A 12823-nucleotide genomic window follows, 5' to 3' on the forward strand; every position below is an offset into this window, starting at 1 on the left:
CAGTAGTATTAAAGCCTGAAAATTAGTTAATGTTGTTATTTAGAATAAACAAGAAAAGGTAATGTAATCTAAACCCTGATACAAACAAACGAGGAACTTTCGCGGGAACAATACGAAAAACCTTCGAAATATGAAATACTACATGGCAGCGTGCTCTGATAAAACCAAAGAGCTTGTTTCCAAGAGAGCCGCGGTTTCTTCAGTAGTATGGAAATTGTTCGGGTTTGCAAAGCCCGCTGTAAAATTTGTGTAAAGTTTGAAACAGCATGTCTAATTTACTCGAGCACCTCAAACAGAGCCACACTGTTAAATCGGAGGCGTGTTTGGTGCTGCGAGATAAACAAGAAATATTAGCCTCGTTTTCCCACTGTATCCCATATGATAAGAGGAGCCTCGATGGAAAGAGATTACTGATGTTGTGGCGTGTTATATTGCTAAAGACGTTACGCCCAAAGACACAGTTAGAAAGCCTGGATTTATTTATCATTTCCTTATATTTTGCTAGAATAACCAGAAGGTAAAGACTGGTGGTAACACTTTATTAATCACAAAATAAGGTATGCATGTTGTTAAATAAATATTTATGATGATGATAAATATTTTTCTAAAATATCAAGAAAACTTCTTAGTGAAAGTAAGTTTGCACGTTTAGTCAAAATAAGCAGTTCCTGTTTGGTGATATTGTTTTACTTAAATAAAAAAAAATCCTATAACCTCTAGTGGCTAATTTTATTCATTTTAAGAAAAATAATCATTTTGAAATCGAAAATCAAATTTTGTCTAAAAAATTATAATCAGGGATTCAGTTTATAGGGCATCATATCGCCCCGCTCTAGCTGTTAGCTATCAAACCAAACAGAAATGTAAACATGTGGAATATGTACTGTAGCGAAAGGATTGTTTAGATTGTTTTTAGAGTCGTAGCCCAAGCAGTGTGTTGGGTGATGGAAGCTTCATCAGAGCAGAGGTTTCAGGTGCCAGGTCGTTAAAGGAGAGACTGTATTACTGACAGGTTGGCCTGATATGATGCTGCTTATAATCATCAGGCCTTCTTGACCTCCAAAAATAAAGACTTTATTTGTAATTTCACTTCCTAAATGATCATGTGACCTGCTATGGCAGTGTTTCTGATGCAGCAGTTTTCTCTTGACATAGCGATGCTGTTTACCAAAATTGAGCTACTGAACAGTTCTAACACACAGAGACGCCTCATCCACCAACAATGCCTATGGAGTGATATCCCGGACAATATTCAAAAGGAATTGAAAATTGCATTTCCCATGTGTTACAAGTTATGAACCTGTCATATTTAAATAGCAAAATCAATGACCACGTAAAGTTGGTGTTATGCGCTAAAATATCCCCCTGCCACGGATTGCACCCCCTACAAAATCTCTATCAAATATATTATCACAATCAAAAATTCATATTATTATTATCAAATATATTATATTATTATTATCAAATATATTATTACTATTATAATTAACCCTAGGCACGTGACAAATTAATACACGAAAATTAAGACACGTAATACAAATTCTCATATAATGTTTATTTTGTGGCACATTTATTTTGCAGGGGTTTGTCATGTAATACAAAAATGTTTACACTAAATAAATATGGTATGTTTGGGGCAATCCGTGGCAGGGAGGCATTTTAGCGCATAACATAAAAAAAAATTCAATAGCTTTTTCTTTATGTGGATTACACATGCAAAACCAGTTGTACTATAATTCACTCTATCACTGCTAATAACTACAATCATTTTTTCATTCAGTTTAATTTCATTTTTCTTTTCTTTTTTTTGCAAAAAAATTGATAAAAAAATTAACAACTGAATTAATATTAAACTGAATATTGCAAAGGGAAGGGTTGTACAGTAGTTATTAGCAAGGATAGAGTGCATTATAGTACAGTTGGTTTTACATTTTCTAAATGCTAAATTTCTATAGCAAAAAAGTTATTAATTTTTGTTTATTTAATTGTAATTTTTTGCAACTCATAATAGACTGTACCAAAGTGCATTAATTTTCATACATATCTTTACAATGATTATTATTTTAATGATAAAAAACACTCTAACTCTCATTTAATAAATTATCTGTTTTATTGCCACAAGAATTGTGTGTAATCATTTATTTAAAAATGTACATTGAAATAATTATTAATCAATTAAACAAACAAATAATTAAACAAATAATCCATACTGTAGCCTAACAGTGTAATATGTTTGATGTCCTGTGAGGTATTTCTCTGTAATCTTGTGTATTCTTCTGTAAACAAACGGTTGGGTCTTGGTCATGCACTTTTTAAACGGTCCTTTAGTGACTCCATCTCTATAAAACGCCGGTAAGCAACGTTTCTGAAAGATTTAACTTCAGCAGGTTGTAACAGGAGAAGATCTAAAAATATATTTATTTGTAATAGCTTCTCTGTCCACTCCAGAGTAAGAAAATATGCGATTTGTCATTTTTGTGTGTTTATTTCTTGATAAACAAATGAGATAATCTCGGCTCACCTCATTGCTCAAATTTCCCCCTCTTGGTTGAGACAGGGGTAGCTGCAGCTCGGAGTAATGGGCGGAGAAAGGTTGGGGCGTGCCGAAAGCTCTTTATGATTGGTTGCACGAGTTGCCTGTTTAAAGGCTAATATTAAACGCTATTGTTTTTTCTAATGCGTTTAATACTGCAGCCAACATAATCCTCTATATTAAAATTCCATTATTTTCCTGTAAAATATCAATAATACAAATGTTCCTTTCTAAACATTCTACTGCGTTGCCACGGGTTACTGATGTCATCCTCGCGCGTTGGAGTCATGGTCGTGGCTAAAAGGGATATATAGCTCCGACCGAAAACTGACAATGAAATGAATAGTTATACCTATTGTATCATTTTTCACGTCTAAAACTAATCCTTTCTGTAATACAAAAAGTTTTATTGTTGTATAGTGAGAGAAAAAAAAAAACGTTAGATTGATGCGCTATCTAGCCTTAACCGTATTAAACCCAAATTACAATTATTTAAATGAATATAGTACCACAAGCTGTTCATAAAATTTTTAATGTAATTTTAATATTTTTGGAATACTATTAACTTTGTATTGGTTAAACAAGACCAAAAAAAGTTACAGAATTAGTCATTCAGAATGTTTTGAACTGACAGTTGTTTTTCTTTAGTTTTACTAAAACTGCATAAAAACTAAAAACATTCTTGTTTATACTGTCACCGTTTTTATACTTTTTTATATTGCTCTTTATAATGTCACTTTAATCAACTAAAATAAGTACACTTGCACTATTCGTATTGCACTGATCCATTTTTCACCATATCAGCCTTCTGTGTTGTAAACTGTCCGTTTTTACAGAACAGAAACTCAATTATCTTACCTCTGTTGTTCTCCAAGTTCTCCAGTGTTATTTAAGGTTTTCTTTTAGGTTTATTTAAATTTTTCAGTGTTATTTGAGAATTGACAATAACATTGACTTTGAAATTGCCTGATAAGGACAAATATAGTTCATAAAACCCCACAAGAAAGAGGAGGATGGGTACAGTTTAGTAACCTTTGAAGGGGCACCTATTCAGTAAACAGACAATTTTAGCCAATAAAACATTTTATTTAGAGGCAGAGCTGCTCCGTTTAAGAGTGTACTCCACCCAACCTGTACACTCAATCTGCTCATTCATTTATTCATGCTGTAGTAGCAGTCCATGGAACAGAATCCTTCAAACTCTCGGTCAGAATAAAATGACGAGGCCTAAAACATTAACGAGGCCTAAAAACATCTGTAGCGCAAAATGGACACCGATACAAACTGCCAACCCTTACTTCAAGGGAAAACCTGTCTGTGTTTCGTCTCACAGTAATATGTGTCTGTTGACAACAATCAAACGAACAATTAAATGATGAAAATAACGAAAAAAAATATTTATATTGACTAACCACACCAAGCCTTACCGCCGCCATGTTTTTCCACGCTCAAATAAAGGTACTTACATATAAATAGGATTACCGCTGATTGGCCAGCGCGAAAGCTCCATTCACCCACCAGTTCTTTTTAACATGCCCTCTACCCTTCGGCATGCCCCAACCTTTCGGCATACCTATTGCTCCAGCCTGCAGTTATCCCTACTTGTGTTGGTCGACTGTGAGTGACGTAACTCCCCATACAATCACGCCCCACAGTATAGACCCGCCCCTGACGCTGATTGACAGGTTTCTGTGTAATGTGTTGGAAATGCAATTGCAAATGGATTACCGATTGCGTTTGATTTTTGGCCGGCTTGACGCGCGACGCAGAGAAAGTGAAAAAGAAAACGTGGTAATTGATTTTGCTGTTTAAATAGGACAGGCTCATGACATGAGAAATGCAAATGGACTTTTCTTTTTCGTTTGAAATTTGGCTGTCATTGTGCGTTCACGAAGGCAAAACAGCAAACGGTAATGCAAAGTTTGCAATAGCATTTGAATTATGGCACACTTTGTGCGTCCACATATGGGAAACGCAATTGCAAATTACATAAACCCATCAAATACTTTCTTACTTGTTCTTTCTCCATTTTCTAAAATAATTTTCAGTGTATTAACCTTTCCAAATTCCCTCAGCTGAAAGTTGGGGTGAAGCTCTCTTCAATGTTCTATGTTTTCATTTTGTGTTGATGAAAAAGCTACCATTTGGTTACAGTTATAAAATTAAACCCAATTTTCCACAATAACTCACACTCGCCAAAGGCATTTTATTTTAAGGAGTCAATTTTTATTTAAAATGTGAAATGAGACATCAACCAAGTTACTTAAACACAGTGGATTTTTTATTTATTTATTTAACAAAATGAATTAATTCTAAGACATGAACAAATCTTGTTTGGCTGTGCAAGTAATAAGAAACAATGCTACGTATATTAAATCCTAGCATGCCAAAGACAAGGATGGACTAATGACTAGTATACGTGAAGTTATATTGCTATAATATACTGTATATGATTATACTTAAAGCTGTTTTGGGAGGCAAATTTTGTACTGAGTGTATTTATGATGTAATTAAATTATACAAAAATAATTTTGTTTAAACACAAAGGATTGTATGTTAAAATGAAAAGAAGAAAATGGTCACTATAGCAAATACAATGTGTTGTATGAACATTGAAATAATTGAACACAGACAAGGCTGGTCCGGTGTACACGCCCATCTTTGGCAGGCGCTAATGAATATTAAATAATGAGTATGCAAATGTGACAAGGTATCAACGAACGAGATGTTTTTCTTGGCAGATTCTGTAAAACGCTTACGTCTTTGTTGCGAGTTGCCTCTGTGTCCACCATGATGGTTGTTTTGAAGAAAATTATAATGAGGGCTCAGGTCACGTGATCTCAGTGCCATGAAAGGGAGGTTGGGCCTAATTAGCATACTAGTAGTACAGGGTGCACAAAAATCTTTTTTTAGAGATAGATGCACAAGGCCAAGACAATTTTCATTGAATTAATGAATTCAATTGACATTTGAATTTGAATTGAATTCATGACATTTTCATGAATAATTTTATAAACTTGTCTAAAAAAAAGCATTGAGCATTTAACTGAATCATTGTTAAACATGAAGTGAAGTACATAAGATTTAGCACTAACACATTAGACAATACATTCTATAGTTTAAACTATGTACTTAATTTCAAACTACCTAACAAAAATGACATTTTACAAACACATCAGCTTTAAAATAAGTCCTAAACGAAGATTAAAATCTGGTGATGAAGAGTGTGTCATTGTGTCTCTCTACAGGTTGTATAATTGTGGTGTCTCAGATGAAGGCTGTGCTGCTCTGACTTCAGCTCTGAGATCAAACCCCTCACACCTGAGAGAACTTGATCTGCCCTATAATAATGTAGGAGACTCAGGAGTGAAGTGTCTCTGTGCTGTACTGGAGAATCCTGACTGTAAACTGGAGACACTGGGGTAAGATCATCTCTCTGAGAGTCACATGACCACATAGGCCCACACTAGGGAGGCAGGAAACACAGAATAGCTAGAGACTATTTTCTTTCGATCCTGTAAAGCTGCTTTGCGACAATGATACTCGATACTCTTATCAACCTGAACCCCAGGAGAGACAACACACACACACACACACACACACACACACACACACACACACACACACACACACACACACACAGACACAAGCATGATGTCTGAAGATCTCTGTTTATTCTCAGTAAAGAGAGAACATTTAAACATTTGTCCAGGTGCTGTGTCCCGAACATCAAAAGAACCAGTCATTAACATGTCAGTCATAGAGAGACCTGGAGACAGACAGACGAGAGGACATGCATTTGCATCATCCGTGTAGACAAAAGAGTTCTAGTGGACAAGAGCTGTTTGGATTTATATTCATCTGAACTGATAATGAACTTCCTCTCTCTGTGAATAGACTGTTCATCTATATAGACTGAGCCCTGAACTCCAAACCTCCTTAAGACTTCAGCAGGCCATGTCCAGTCCTTATGGTCTCTTATCAATAGAGTCAATTTAAAACCAGTCTCCCAGACCTTGAAGCCATACATCTCTCTCCACACTTGACTAGGAAAGAGTAAAAGACTTCAAGTCTGACTAATCTACCTGTGCTTCAGATATAGCTAGTCAATGTGCCAAGCTTAATTAAATACAATCCATCATTCATGTACAATTTCTCTGTGTTTTTATAATACAGTGTTTATTATGTTACATCAAAAGAACAAAAGTGATTAATGAATATTATTCATTCCTTCATCTTCTATACTCCTTATCCTGTGTATGATCTGTGATGAAGAGTGTGTCATTGTGTCTCTCTACAGGTTGTGTAATTGTGGTGTCTCAGATGAAGGCTGTGCTGCTCTGACTTCAGCTCTGAGATCAAACCCCTCACACCTGAGAGAACTGAATCTATTAGGGAATAAAATAGGAGACTCAGGAAAGAAGCTGCTCTCTGCTCTTAAGGATGATGAACATTACAAACTACAGACACTGAGGTGAGTAATGACCTTTTTGTATTATTGTTGAAATAATAAAAGACTAATTATATAAGTAATTAATCATTAGTTTGTACATTTCTATTTAGTCCCAATAAATATACGATTAGCAGGTTAGAAGTGTTATCACTGTTTTATTTAAATATTTTTCTCTAACAATATGCTTTAATGCTTTAATGTTTTGTGTTCAGTAAAGTTGATTTTAAATCCATGTGAAGTCAGAAGACAGGGAGTCAGTCAGAGTCTACAAAATGTCACAAATGAGTGCATAAGAGTGATTGTAAATGAACAGCTCGTCTCCTTGTGACACCCTGCTATCTCTGACTTCATACTGCTGCTTTTGTCTGAACAAGATGATCTCTGCTTTTCCCTGTTTCTGGAAGCAAACTTCATTCTCTTAAAACTTTTCTGCTACAAATATTGTATTTAAGCCGCCACTTTCCTCACTCTGACACTTCTTCCAGCACCCGACCTCCACACCGTGTCTTCTGTCATTCCTGTAAAATTTACCTCAGCTTGTTCTTAAAGTCTGCACTTAAATATAAATGTAGAACAAGAGCTAAATGACTCAGTAGTGTTGATTATTTAAAAAGCTCCAAAGCCTGTGATTGGATAAGAGCAGTGATGTGATGAGTAAATATCTGCTCATGTTCCTGTTATAACACAGATGTTACTAAGAATGAAGAAATGTTGAATGATTAATTATAAACAGGAGATGATGATGTTTTCCTTGAAGGAGAGATGATTACATGCTGTTGATCATGAAGTACCACAGTCCAGTTTATGGTTATTAATACACATTTTCCTTCTATATTCAGGTTTTGGTGAACATCTTTGTGTGATGAAGACTCACCCGGTGTTCCTGCGTCTCCATGTTGGTGATAGAGAACATGCTCATAAACACATCATTCATTTAGTTTTAACACATTAAACAGACTCAGAGACGTGAGAAGTGTGTGTTCATCGTGCACAGTGAATCACAGACTGAGTGAACACAGACAAGTGGAGTGACACAAGTCATCAAATCTGCCAGTTCTGTTATGAAATATATGAAACATCAGCCTTGTTGTGGTCGCTGCTCGTCCAAACACATTCATGGACCGAAATGAACTGTTGTATGACGCAGGTTTGATGGGTCATGTCATTATAATTAAAAAATTACACTAATTAAAAATAATGTTTCTTTTTCCTTATGCATGCTTTTTTTTATTGCTGTTTTGTTGGCTTCACAATTAAAATGACATTGTATTTAACTGCTTACAGTGTCCATAATTTAAAATTACTTAAAAATGTAACAAACTTTGTAGCAATGTTTGTAACATTCATTTAAGATGTGTTATGTTTAAAAACAAAACATTGTTGCAATACACTTAAAGAGTTATTCATTAGTTAAATGTAATTTCCTTTGCCAACATTTTCTATGTAAAAATATCACATTAGATGTAACGTCACTTCTTCTTTTAACAGACAATAAAGTTGACAGGAGAGTTGTGGTTCTGTGTGGTTCATATCACTACAGCTTGTTTATCCACTTTGCGTGTGGACGTGGGTCTGTTGGGGCTAGCAGGAGGGGTTAGCACCTCTGTGTTCTCTTCTCCCAGGTTCACAGGTTCTGGAACACGTTTGCAGTGGCTGGACTGGATCCACTTCACACTTTCTGCTACCTTCACTGCTGTCCGTGTCACTAGGAGCACCTGGAACGATCCCGATCACCTCCTGGCCTTCCTTTCCCTCTGCCGGTTGTGGCAAGACCTCCTTCACTTGGGCCTATACTCGAGATAAAACCTGCGTGTGTGTGATCTGAGGTGTTTTAGGGGGGTTCTTGTGCTTGGTCTTTTTACTTATTTTAAAAAAGTGGGTTTTGTGAAATCTTTCAAGTGAATTATGAAGGAAAACAAACAGGAAAAGCGAACAGGGTGAAATTATTTGTTTGCTTTTAATTAACTTCTAACAAATGGTTTTATTTTAATATTGTTTTATGTTTAAAGAAAATGTAAAAAGTATTGTGTGTGTGTGTGTGTCTGTCTAGTGGGTGGCCCTTTCATATGTGGCTTTTGACCTTAAGCTCTCTCACTCACTCATTGTCTATACCGCTTTATCCTGTATACAATGTAGCAGGGGGCCAATCCATCGCAGAACGCGCGCACACACACACACTACAGGCAATTTTGCAGATGCCAATTAGAGTAATCTGCAGTTTTGTGGGAGGAAATTTCACAAGCACAGGAAAAACATGCAAACTCTGGGGGGAATCTAACCCTGACCCTGGAGGTGTAAAGCGAAAGTGCTAACCACTAAGCCACATGCTGACCCAAAAATATCATGTCACTACAAATATAACGCAATACATGAATGATTATGAACTTTAGCAAATGATCATAGAGGCATGAAAAGCAAATAATGAATCTAAATGTTTATCAAAGAAAGCAAATAAAAAAACGTCTTTTATAAATACAAATGGCAGCACAAAGTGCTGGTCTACTAATGGGACAGTGGAGGGGACACTTGTCCTCCAGACCGGACTGTCTCACATAATACCTTATAAAAGAAACAGTATGTAAAAGGTTAGAAGTCATCACTCAGTGACCCTTATAATCATATTCTCATAAATTAATCATTATCATGATGGTGATTGTTATCATGAACTGAGAGTTAAAACAAGAAGCAGAGTGACGTCTGGTGGTTTGTGGAAATTCCAACAGCTGTAAACTCAAGTGGGATTTTATATTACATGTGAGAAATTATAGGATATAGGATGTAGTATGTTGTATGTGGGGTCGTTATGATCCATCAGAAAAGCTTCATGACATCAAGGCATCGATTCTACACGTCTCTGGAACTGAGCTGCAACTTAAACAAACATCATTTTACAAAACATCGGCTGTTTTAATGGTGACAGAGACACTGCTTAAGACGTCCATCCAAAATCTCCAAAACAAGAAGAACTGCTGATTTGACAGCATATGATTTAGATTATTTTTATACTCATGTCCTCATTACAGTCATCCTGTAAGACAGCACTCCTATAAGAATAGCAAAGTTTGATTATAGAATAAAGATAAACAGTTAGAATAACTCTGTATTGAATGGGAGGGACAAATGCAGCCGACTACATCAACTACAACTACATCTTTACATTTAATGCGTCACCTTTCTGTAAGTGCACTTATTTTGTGATGAATGTGAATTGTGTTAACTGTGATGTTTCTGATAATCAGATTATTAAAATACTGCAGTAAATGGACGATCATTTGGATCAGTCGAACTCTTTTGGAGAAGGATTGGATCTCATTGGTTATCAGGTTATCTAAATCTGATACTAGTAGCTCATTTGTTTGTCTCGGCTTGTACACCGTCTTATAAAACCCAGTCGTCCACAACAGACTCTCTCACCTGAACTCTTCTTTAAGTTCTGTAATAATGGAGGTGTTCACACAGGGGTTGTGCTGCATGCAGGTCAGGAGCAAGTGGCACCGCTGGTACAGGAGGACAGCCTGAGACGGGCTCAAGGGAGACTCTGACTGTTTCAACATCACAACATAGACATGGATCAACTCTAGTATTTAATCTACTTTTCCCAAAGGAATCACATTCTCATGGATTTGATATCAATTATTATGGATTTACCAGAAATGACAGAACCAGAACCACACGCTGGGCCTGATAAACCATAAACAGGAGCTAAACACAGACAGAGCACAACTTAGTGAATCTTACGATCTACTGAAGAGCTAGTTTTGATTCTAAAGAGATTTACAAAGAAAGGGTGGGATTTAAGTGTTTGAAAAACCCAGGACAGTCAGAAAGTGTCCTACATTCTGCATGAGACTCACCATAAAAAAACTAAGCAAATAAAACGTCTACTGTACTAAGGTTATGCAGCCAGGACCATAAATATTGGGCCAGTGACGTACATTTGTTTGCGATCACATCTTGAGTGCTTCATTTTAAATCCACTGTCCTGGTGTACAGAGACAAACTGACCACCATGGAGTCACTGTCCAAATACTTATGGACCTGAATATATACAATAACGTCATTATAAATGAGGAGTGTGTAAATGTGTGAGAGCACGACTGACTTTTTTCTATGTCTAAGGCCAGAGAATGAGAATCTACTGCACTGTAATGTTTTAGAAATGAAATATTGTATTGTTTGTGTTATTAGTGTTACTTATGTTTTATATTGCTAGTCACTGGTTATGTCCAGACACAGATGATTCATTCTTATTGAAACTATATCCAGTACAGCAATAACACAAACAAGACAGATAAGAGTGTTGTGTCTTACCTCTGTGTGAGATGTAGAATTGCAGTTGTAAGGCTTTAGCTCAGGATCACACACACCAAAGCCAAGAGCAAGTCTGCAGTCACGCTTCCCCTGCAACACATTAAAGGCTCCTGATACAGTAACATACTGTATAAATATACACTACAGTCACAGGCTCCAGTCATATCTGAGTTTACTCACCGCTTGGACGTTAGTGCGCTAAAGCGAGCAGCTCCTTTCTCCGTCTCACCGAGCATCAGGCTTATGGTCTGAAGCACTAACGTGGAAAGCCTGGAGACCGACACACAGTGTTGTAGTGAATCAGTGAGGTGGTGATGGTGTTCTGTTCCAGTCAAGGTGAGTCAGAGGTTAAAAGTGGAACAATCGCTACAAAAAAGTTGTGTCTCACTTCATATAACGCCAAAATACTACAAAGATGATGTTCACGTAATTTTGACCTAAAAGGAAATAAAGTGGAAAAAAAAGAAACATCGTGTCTAACTGTAGCACTAACGCTAAAAATAGTTAAATAGTCGCCTCTTATCATTTAGTAGAAGAGATTACAGAGCATGGAGAGGACTTACTGTATGGACCTGAGGGGATTATTGAGTCACACACAGTGTCTGACTTCATCTAATCTAATTCAGCCTCCTGAGGTCTACTGGAAGAGTCTAACAGTGTTAATGGTGTTGAATGGTGTGTTTGGTTTGATCAGGTGACTCAGACTTACAGCAGGGCTGGACTGGGACAAAAAATTGGCTCGGGCATTTTGACTAGAGACCGGCCCACTAGGTATTATTGGCAAAGCCATAAAGCCTTTGAATGAAAACAAACACTGTTCTGACAGCGATGTACACTGTCCTTATATATATGTATGTATTATATATGTATCAATCTAATAAACTTAAACCTACACCATCCTCCCTATTCTGGTATTCTAAACAGTACTTAGTGGAAAACAAAAGACTGCTTGGTTGAGTTAACCTCCTGAACTATCTACAACACATGGTGGAAACCTGAAATTAAGACAGAGAAGACTAGAGGTGAGACATGACCATTAATGAGTATTAAAATGAATAAATTAGAGATTTAGTGATATTTTCTTAAACTATTTATTTACCACATCAACAAACAGCATGGCAGCACAAAATATTTTTTTTAAACATGGCAACCTTTAAAAAGTGAAAGAAGACAGAGAAAGAAAGTTGAGAAAGAATAACACTTAATTGAATTTTTGATGCCATTTTACACACAGTACATGGCACAAGAACTGACAACACAACAAAACACAGAGATCACGATCGCTGAAGTGTCATCCAGAGACCTGGGCTGCCACAACCAGCTAAACCGTAACACAAATGCACAGAAATCAATTATTTTTCTACAATAATTAAATAGATTCAACATCTTTCTTCGACATAATTTCAGACTGCACAGATGGTAAGCTTACTGGGCTTACAAAGGTTTAATATTTTTAGACTTACAGTAATATTTACCATAAACGATAATGGATTTCTATACATTTAACATAAAATGACCATTTTGGT

The 12823-nt window shown here is 36.3% G+C and overlaps 1 protein-coding gene and 1 long non-coding RNA gene across 3 annotated transcripts in view; one reads left to right on the forward strand and one right to left on the reverse strand.

Annotated features, from left to right (window-relative positions):
* LOC128534119 (NACHT, LRR and PYD domains-containing protein 12-like) overlaps positions 1–12823 on the forward strand; it is a 483267-nt gene that overhangs the window by 311258 nt on the left and 159186 nt on the right. Inside the window, exon 13 of the mRNA XM_053508420.1 lies at positions 5782–5955. Coding sequence (XP_053364395.1) covers positions 5782–5955 — 174 coding nt within the window. The remainder of the gene's footprint in view (positions 1–5781; positions 5956–12823) is intronic.
* On the reverse strand, positions 9511–11426 carry LOC128533856 (uncharacterized). 2 transcript variants are annotated; one of them, XR_008361405.1, is made up of 4 exons: positions 11298–11426; positions 10635–10688; positions 10401–10528; positions 9511–9545 (listed from the first exon to the last, which is right to left on the reverse strand). It is a non-coding gene; the product is annotated as an uncharacterized LOC128533856 (long non-coding RNA). The 2 variants fall into 2 exon arrangements; XR_008361404.1 differs by lacking the exon at positions 9511–9545 and having other exon boundaries at positions 10333–10528.

This window comes from Clarias gariepinus, chromosome 12, assembly GCF_024256425.1.
Source record: "Clarias gariepinus isolate MV-2021 ecotype Netherlands chromosome 12, CGAR_prim_01v2, whole genome shotgun sequence".
Classification (NCBI taxonomy): Eukaryota; Metazoa; Chordata; class Actinopteri; order Siluriformes; family Clariidae; genus Clarias; species Clarias gariepinus.